The sequence below is a fragment of the Pholis gunnellus genome (genome assembly GCF_910591455.1).
Source record: "Pholis gunnellus genome assembly, chromosome: 17".
Taxonomy (NCBI): domain Eukaryota; kingdom Metazoa; phylum Chordata; class Actinopteri; order Perciformes; family Pholidae; genus Pholis; species Pholis gunnellus.
In genome coordinates this window covers 12181895-12191623 of record NC_136544.1, presented here as the reverse complement: position 1 = coordinate 12191623, position 9729 = coordinate 12181895, and the positions used below count along the sequence as shown (strand labels likewise).

The 9729-nt window shown below is 40.2% G+C and overlaps 2 protein-coding genes across 2 annotated transcripts; one reads left to right on the top strand and one right to left on the bottom strand.

The window, feature by feature from the left end:
• Positions 1 to 1358: 1358 nt before the first annotated feature.
• LOC306710027 (dexamethasone-induced Ras-related protein 1-like) lies at positions 1359 to 2522 on the top strand (the record flags this gene model as incomplete). Its single annotated transcript, XM_079178396.1, has 2 exons — positions 1359 to 1629; positions 1748 to 2522. 2 exons carry the CDS (start codon positions 1359 to 1361, stop codon positions 2269 to 2271), a joined length of 795 nt encoding a protein of 264 aa, XP_079034522.1. The 3' UTR covers positions 2272 to 2522.
• A 640-nt stretch (positions 2523 to 3162) lies between these two features.
• Positions 3163 to 3972, bottom strand: med9 (mediator complex subunit 9). Its single transcript, XM_079177922.1, has 2 exons — positions 3882 to 3972; positions 3163 to 3668 (listed from the first exon to the last, which is right to left on the bottom strand). The coding sequence occupies exons 1-2, from the start codon at positions 3959 to 3961 to the stop codon at positions 3449 to 3451; spliced, it is 300 nt and encodes a 99-aa protein (XP_079034048.1). The 5' UTR covers positions 3962 to 3972; the 3' UTR covers positions 3163 to 3448.
• Between the last annotated feature and the right edge of the window lie 5757 nt (positions 3973 to 9729).

Here is a 9729-nt window from a genome sequence, read left to right as displayed (position 1 = left end):
TACAAGAAAGTCAATACAAATTTGATTGGATGGCTTCCAGGCACCATTTATACCCAGCTGTTTGTTAGTTAGGGGTTTTTTCTTCTCACAATGATATTTGTGTACATTGCTGCTTGCATTCACAATGATCTTACATTTCGTCTCACCCAGCAGATGTAAAGCTTTCATGTTTAGAAGGTGGATGAATCCATTAAACATCCTCCTGGATTCTGATTTGAACAAGGATCTATAGACGATAGCACTGCCACTGCTTCTCAATGTGCTGTATATATTTGGAAACTCATGCTTGTTTAGTCTCCTTAGCTGGATATTGTTTTCAATCTGATCGCATGTGACAGTTGTCATAGCCTGATTATGTGGTTTGTATTGTATTTATTGTTGTAACAATGTTTTTGCTGGCGTTTTGGCAATCACTCTGAAATAAATAAGTTAATCCTAGTGTAACTGTTTAAGTAAAGGAAAATGTCATTTAATTGCTTGTTGCATTTTATGAGACATTCAGTTGCCCCAACAGAGGACTGTGATATACAGTAGCCTATATTGGTCACAATGTATGGCATAACCTTATTATATATGATGCATCGTTTTTTTTAAATCTTATAAAAAAAAAGTTTTTAAAACAATAACTACAATAGATAAGAGGGATTAAACACATTTAAAAAACATGAATTCAATATGTAAGACCGCTGTACATAGGCCTATGAGAACAAGCTTTAGTTAAGATTATACAACATCACACATCAAGTCAGTATGAAGATTATAAGAGCAAAAATGCACTTTTCCAGTTTTAACAAGCCCCTGCGTTCTCATCACCTCACTGCATCCCGCTGCTCTCTCCTGAGGGAAAGTCTGTTCACTAATTACAGGTGATTGAGGAAACAGATGAAGCCAACACTGCCTGCGTTTCTATAAGCTAAACAAAGAAAATGCTGTTTAGGTTCACGCACATACGAGGTTTATTAAAACCCAGTATGCACACAGTTACATTTATTTTCAATATTTAAAAAATGTCATGATAATCTACATTTCATAGGAAGTTAATTTGTGGTAATTACCCATGAAAATATTTGGAAACAAGCTATCTTTCCCCTTTTTTCTGTTGAAGAGGGGTGGACAGGGCTGACGCACAAAAACAGCTATAGTAACATTATAATATCGGGACTCGCTCCAGCTCCCCAAACTGGTGCGTGACGCATGACGCATTTGGGAGGCGCGGCTAACTTCCCCGATAAATCCCCAGCCTGCTCGACTCAGGATTCAGAGAGACAGCGAGGTTAGAACCGCTCACATCACTGACAGGACTTAAAACCCATCTCTTGCTACAGCGCCATCGACCTCCGGGTGCAACTGCTGCAAGCATGATTAAGAAAGTGTCACCATCCGAGAATGAGTTCAACATACCGGCCAAGAATTGCCAAAGGATGGTGATTCTGGGCTCCACTAAAGTTGGAAAGACATCCATCATCTCTCGGTTTCTGAACGAGAAAGTTGACGACCAGTACACACCCACCATTGAGGACTTTCATAGGAAACTTTACGGCATCAGGGGAGACGTTTACCAACTGGACATTCTGGATACGTCTGGGAATCAGCCGTTCCCTGCAATGAGGAGGCTTTCAATTCTTACTGGTGAGTTGAGCTTTAAAACGTCACGCCGATAGCATAATGCAGGCTGCAGAGTGCATATGCTGCTATTAAACTGTTATTATTATGTGGCATTGAACGCGTCTTCCGTTGTGTTTTCCAGGTGATGTGTTCATCTTGGTATTCAGCCTGGACAGCAGGGAGTCCTTCCAGGAGGTGCAGCGCCTGAAGCACCAGATTTACGAGTCCAAGTCCTGCCTGCGAAACAAAACCAAGGAGAACGTGGACGTCCCGCTGGTGATCTGCGGCAACAAGTGTGACAGAGACTTTTACCGTGAGGTGCAGGAGGACGAGGTCGAGCAGCTGGTTGGTGGAGACGAGCACTGCGCTTACTTTGAAATCTCCGCGAAGAAGAACACCAACGTGGACCAAATGTTTCAGACTCTCTTTACCATGGCCAAGCTGCCGAGCGAGATGTGCCCCGGTCTGCACTGCAAGGTGTCCCTGCAGTACTGCGAGGTTCTTCGCAGAAAGTCCTTCAAAAGCAAGAAGTGCAAAGACGGGAACGCGTATGGCATCGTGGCGCCGTTTGCACGGAGACCCAGCGTGCAGAGTGACTTGATGTACATAAAGGAGAAATTGATAGGAGGCAGCCAGGCCAAAGAGAAAGGCTGCATCATATGCTGACACTTTTCTTTGCCTGTGTGCGTCGAGACTTCCTGAGACTTTCCAAAACTGAAGTAGAGCCATTGGGCATGCAGGGCACGTAAGCCCAAACACTGTAGCCGGCAGCGCCTGAGAGACGCATTGTGATCCAAACTGTGATGAGACACTTGCATGGGGGCAAGTGGCCCAGCTCATATGCCTGTCCCCGTGAAGTGATGCTGTAGCTGCTCTGAAAATGCTGTACAAATCTGCCTCTATATTAGATTGCCGAGAACGGCACTGCAGAAAAAAAAAACGTTTACATTTTGCTATTTTTTTTTCCTCCAAACTTGTTGGACCTTGAATGTTTGTTGCGTTACGAACAAATTGGAATCTAAATGTTTATTTATTATGTCTGCGCCAACTTTTGGATAAAAGAGAAAATAAAACCACTTGTTACTTTCCTAGTCTGTCTTCCTCTTCTCTTTCCTTTCAAGCAAAACAAACTGAAGTTACACGAAACACTGCACTCACACAATCTCACAAATGTCATGCAGCAGGACCTCTGGGTTGTCACTTTACTCGGAAATAGTCTTGATTTGTTAATACATGACAGATAGCTCATCCTGTCACTTCTTACAAGCAGATAACTGACGTCATGGTCGACGGGGACCATTAACAAGTTCCCGACACTTTTTCAACTGTATGTCAGCCATCTGCCATGCACCAGCAATTAAATGTATATATTCCACTACTGACACAAATCCCCAAATCAAACAAATCCCCTCTTAAAAGCAACCAGATGAATAATCACGTTGCTTACTTTTTGTGTCAAAAAGACGCTTAGGCTAATTTATAATGATGGTCACAAGCTTAAAAGAATGTGTACGACTAGTTGGCAAGTCAAATAAGGCCTTAAGCCAACAATTGATAATCAATTATTTTAATACAAAGCATTGCAAGATATTACAGAGAAGGATTAACTGAAAAACTACATTGAATACAAATACAAAGTTTGCATTTTAGCAAGGCAAAAAAAATAACAAAAAAGTGACAGTGTGTGACGTTCAAAAACATTGAGGGAAAATAAGTCCGTGTTCATTTAAATGTCCACCCTGTGTTCTTGAATGCCACAACTGCCCCACAGGTGAGGATGAAGCCAAAACCTCGACTGTCTGTGAGCTTCCTCCAGTCAGTGCAGTAATCCAGTCTTCGGCTGTCACGATGCTTTTGGCACGTCAAACATGCACAAACTCTTGTATTTCTGCAGCAGCTGGTTCTTGGTGCGGACCTGCTCCCGCAGGGTAGCTAGCTGCTGCTGCTGCTCCAGCGGACTGCTGTCTACCCCGGGCATGTTGGATATCTGCTCCCGAGCCTCCTGGATCTTTACCTTCAGCTTGGCCAGTTCTTGGTGGACATCCTGGCTGTCCTTGTCCATGCTTAAAGACAGTAGGGTGAATATGGGGAAATGTTAGTGCCATGTTGACTTTGTTTTGGACATTTAGCTACCGTTTGTAGTTAGCCTAGCGGAATAAGCTAACGTTAGTTTTAGCTAACAGCGTTTTGCTACACCCCCAAAGCGACTGTTTACGACAAGCAAATATGTGTTCACAGAGCAGCGAGTAAACACGGAAATCTGCAGGTAATCTTACCATTTGATGATATCATGAACTAAAGGCAGCAAAGAGCAATCCTCGCTCTCTTTCTCTTGCATTGGTTGAGACACCGCCATCGTCTTTTCCTGCATCCGCGGCGCAGATAGTTTACGTCATGCACCCTATGATGACGTCATGTCATAAAGTCAACATTCTGCTACTGCTTCAAATGGGCCCAAACGTAACACTTGGGGAATTACATAGTGAAGTCTACAATAGTGCTCAACGTGACAGAATTTCACAAAATAATGAATCCCAAAGTCGTATAAAATATGCATACATTAGCAAGTAATTTTAGTATATTATGTTACAGCCTTAGTGGGTTTTTTTTTTTCTCGATTACGGGGCTGGGTCATCACAGATATTAAGGTAACAGAAGGGCTGGGTTATTTATATTAATATATCGTATTGCTAAGCTGTGCTTAAATGTGTTGACCACAGAAGGTTCTCAGACAGCTAAAGATATTTATCTTATATATCACTACAACAATAAGTGGAAAGATGGAAATAGTGGAGTTTTACCCTACCCTAGTTTTACCTTTTATTCCCCTTTGCTGAAATTATAAGAGTCATGTCACATCTAACCACAATATAGACTGTATGCAGATGGGACACCAGGGGAAAAATCTTCTGGTTTGTTTAAGGGTCCACTGGGTCATAAAACTATACTTTGGAGAGGCCTAACATGAATTTATTTTCCAGCAAATCACAGTTATCCTGCTATTTATGTGAGACTGTTCCACAGTTGGATTATTTTTGAATGAAAACCCTGGTAGTCTATATTTTCCCTGAAGTAGGCCACCGAATCTTCATTAATACACTGAACAAAGGAACCTGACCTTCGATACCCGAGGATAATGCCACATGCCGCTACCTAGCAACCTTAAACATCTATACCTGAATTCAACCTCCTATGTCTACAAGTGTTGCACAACACGTGGTGTACATTTAGAGGGAAACATGGCAACCAGTGGAAATATAAGTGTGCATTAAGGCCACGGAAATGGTCTAATAGGCTCCAATGAGTCATACTATGCGTCTATCTTATAGATGAGTGAAGAGTTTTATTCAGGACATGTATTTCTGTTTGGGCACCCATCGACCTTGTTTTGCAGACATTACTTTTTCATGTTGAAATATGATTATTGGCACAGGATAAAAGGGAAAACCGAACAAAATATGAAGAGGAAAGCATCTCGTGCTTCTTGTCTACCGTATTTCTGAGCAACAGCCTGCTGCCTCTCAAATGCAGCTGGTAACATGTAGATGCATTCTCTCTTTGCAGTTCTCTGCAAATAAAAACATACCCTATGGTCCATCGTTTTCTCAGCCATCATTAACCTATATTCCTGTGATATCAGGCCTCAATCCCCCACAGGTCTCCATCCTCTTTGTGCCACTCGTAAGCCCCAATAGCCTGACAAATTCAATGATTTTGAAATAGGCTCCGTTAGTGTTTGGAGATTCTGATAAGTCAGAGTGAGTCAATATTGGTAATGACTGTGTGTCGTGTTAATTGAGTTGCTTATCGCCTGTCTGCAAATGGAGGGACAACCATGATGAACAGCATCACAGCACCACATATTACATATACTGGGCTTATGATGTAGTCTGTAAAGCAGAGGCTTGCCACCATTGGCATGCAGCTTTACAAATGAGTAAATAAATGAGTTTATTTGGAAATGTTGAAAACGAATACTATATTACCTCTTTCACGGCCATTGGCAGTTGTGAAAAAGGTTGCCGACATCTACTGTAAAGTGTCTACGGTCTTTTAAAAGTCAAAAGTAACAGCCTCTACTAATTCTAATGCCTTTTCTTCTAAGGGATTATATCTTATGTCTTGATCTTCTAAACCTCATTGACCACTATACATTTCCACATCAATATGATCTCATTAAAGTATAGATCCAGCGGGTAATCTCATCTGACTCCCGCAAACACATGACTACTCACACCACGGGGAAACATTTTCATTAACCGCCACAGCAGAGCCACGGTCGTGACACAGCCAGTGAAGACCTCGTTTAGAGTAGCTTTAGTGAGTCTTAACCTTATTGAACATTTTCTTTGGTCACACCTCCGACTGAGTGGTAGTTGTTAGAATGACGTTGATCGTTACATACTGAATTTACAGAGATGGATCATGTGACCCAGATTTGAGTTCGTAGTGTAATTATGTAGATCAAGTGTTTTACCTTTTGGGTCATGGGGAAAGCTCGGACCCTTCAACATTGATGAGGAAAAATGGGCCGTTTTGTGACCCAATAATTTAATTTCACGCACACAATTGAACATATTCGACTGGAATGACATGCACATCGTTATTGTTATTGTAATTGGACAGATATTAGAACATAACAGCTGTGTCATAGAGTGAAATTATGTGTGTGTGGTGATAGTAAAGGTTGTAAAATAAAGCATAAATAAGGTTACTCTTTTGATTATGTCCTCATCTAGTTTTTTGTTTTAGTGTAAACTTGCTATTTAAATCACCACTGTAAAAAGACTATTGTAACTATTAAAGAAGCAATAATTCTGCCAGAGAGCTCTATCAGTAAACCTGCTTGAAATGCGACCTTTTGGCCTCTAAAGCAATTCATTCTTTATGAATATGTATTCATGAATATATATACACTCTGTATTCACACGCACATCCTTCCCTCAGCTCAGCAACAATATAAATGGAGAAACGCAAAAATCCCTTTTCCTTGTATATGGTTGACTGAAGTTCAATGTTCTATTTAAAAGCCTAATGAAGCACCATTTAATCAATTATAAATTAATTTGTATGTTTTCCCTCTACACCGTGTAATGGTCGTTCTTAAATATGTGCAAGGAGGATATAATATCATTTATTTCGAGTTAGTGTCTGAATAGGTTATCCATTTTTTTAAGAAAGCTTAGATTCACACAAAATCCTTCATGTCATAATCTGTCTTGAGAAATACCTCTGAAGAAATGAGTCTAATCCCTCAGCACTTCTAAGAAATTTCAATGATAAACTAATAACAAAAAGTGAAGATCACTTAACATGAAAATTATGTCACGCAAAATCAGTGAGAAAGGCCAAAGTTATATTGTTTTTTATACATTCCAGGCTCTTAACATAAACTCCCATGAACTCCAGTGATGAAAAACAAGCATCTTTATGGAAAAGATCTCATGTGCTGAGTAAACAAAGCTGTGTTTTATGACTACCAAGGGAGTCCTGGATAACTTTTACAGCCTGGGTCACTTCAGGCCTCTTCTAGTTGAACCCCACCACAGCCCTCTCAAAGTGGCTCGCCTTGCCCCACCCAGCCCCTGTGATGACGTGAAAGGGCCTCTGACTGCTTCCCACAGATGTGTCACCAGAGAGCTGACAGGATGCAGATGTCCTGCCTGCTGATCTGTGGTCGGATATTTTATTAAATATATGACTTTCTTAAATCTGATAAATACTGAGCGGTAAGGATATTTGTGTTTCATTTGACATGGAATTGATTCCCATGAGTCCAGAGAAGCTTCTTGGAAAGAAACCTTCTCCAACTGTAGCCAGTCAGCTGCGGATCATTATGTAGTCCAAAATCACCTTTAATTAAATTAACAAAGCTTCCTAGCCATACATTCTTGGGGTCATTAAGTCATACATTCCTGTGTGTGTAAAATGGATCAAGAGTCAAGAGTCTCAACCAGGTCCGAAACCATTAAGTGAATCAACTAAATGATTCAGTGAAAATTGAATGAATTCAGGTGCTTCATTTTACTCAGAACTGTCTCTGCCTTAAAACTAGTGCATACCCATCAGTGATTGTTAGGGCACTCAAATTTCCCAGAAAGCAGAGGTTCAGTTCCATGGAGCCAAAATAATCAACTGATTTTAGCACACCTCGTTGGGGCCTGAACTGCATTACAGCTGTTATTGCTGCAAAGGAGACATACAAACAAACTGTGTATTTGCTGCATGTTCGTCAACCAATTAAGCACTTTGAGCAAAAGGCGTTGTTTGCAGGACCAGCGCTTCATTCCATTTCAGATGAGGGACACTGGAATGATTGTAAAATGAGGTAATGACTCCAATTACTAAGGTTTAGAACTAATGGTTTACCCGAAATCAAACTAAGAGACTTCAATGACATCTCAACTCCTTCTCCCAACACTTAAGCTCATATAAGTTCTTCCCAGCACAGTTTTGTCTAGTTTATAACGAATGTACCATTTATCTATGTTTTTACTCCTTACATACCTTGGACAATTGAAAAATAAGTCATCAGTCATTGAGAAGATTGTACTGAACACCCTTGCATTGATTAATACTGTGAAGGGACATTTATCAAATAGAAGATGAAATGTGAACACGCTGTTCTTTTTGCTCGGAGGACCTTGTTGAAGATGTGTTGTTTCTCCCGTTGAGTCCATGATAAACAGAATAATCTGAGTCACATTATTTCTTCTGTTAAGACAGCAGGTGACCGAATTTTAAGATTTAGACATATTGGCCTGTTGTGCCAGTCTCTCTATTGGTCAGTTGGCTTTGTTAACCTATACACAAAGACATATATTCATTATGTTTTGCCATACTAACAGTTCTTATCATGATTTTATTTTCTGTTAATACCAGACAATGTCAATGAAAACACCCAAAACGCATAATTTGACTACCTTAGAAGCTTCATTTATTTGTACATAAGATTATAGGAAATGAAAACAATAATGAAAAAGCAGTCTGTGCAGAGAAGAGAAGTGCAAAGTCATGTCATTTGTATATGTGAGTTTATTTTAAGATTTTAAAATGACATTATAATTCATACAGGACTGACAAGGAATGATGATACAACATTTTACTTACTTGAACTTATATTACTTTTTACAATTAGTAGTACAGAACTATGACTAATAGCACATTTTCCTCCTGAGAGATACAGAGTTGAACTGTGGGGCTAGGTAGCATTGCACTGCCCCCAAGTGAAAAGTCGAGGGAATCACAATTTTACAAACAAGTTGGTAGAGCCTTTTTTTATTTTTTATCTAGAGCTATAAATCATTATTGAGATACAGATCCCTGGAAGTCAGCGTGTAGTTCAGATTATGTAATGGGGGTTATCAGTATGATGTTGTAATGGAGTATAAGGTTACCCAGAAGAATATGAAGAATAAACAGGTCAGCGGCTTGCTCTGGGTCATCTCCCTTTCTGGTGCAGCTTTAGTCCATTACAACTATCGCAAAGATGAGCATGTCATTTAACATTCCCACTTGAGTACAAGGTCCATTAACCATAATACAAATTGACAAAAGTTTTTTTTTAGATCTTCATTGGGAGAAGACCCATTAGTATTACTGTCCAACGCATAGTAAAGGCCATACAGCATCCAGATGCCTAATTATTGTGGTGTTAAGACGGTCTGCACCGCAACACGATTGTTGTAGACATCTCCAAAATAAACTCATTAGATAAGGAAAGCTCTTGCCAAATCTTATTTTTGAGTTTATTTTTGGGATTGTATCTTTTTAAACTGTTGATATGAGCTGTCGTCATCGGAGCATCAGCCCTGCAATTGTTTGGCCTCCGTGTCAATCACAGCTGAGATCCCATTTGAGACATGTGAGGCCATCATGGTCAGAGAAGCCTGGGCCTCAGTCCAGTTGGCACATCACACAGCATACTCATGGAACCATGTTCAATTGAGTGGCGTTATGCTATATATCAGTGACTACATACACCATACAACCACTAGGTGGTAGGCTTTAATTGATGATACTAACGGGTGGGACGTTTACTATTATAAATAAGGAAAGGGGCTTTTTGCTGATGTTTAGATTAAAATATTTAGGCCTCGTTTATGCTATTTAGATGTCACACAG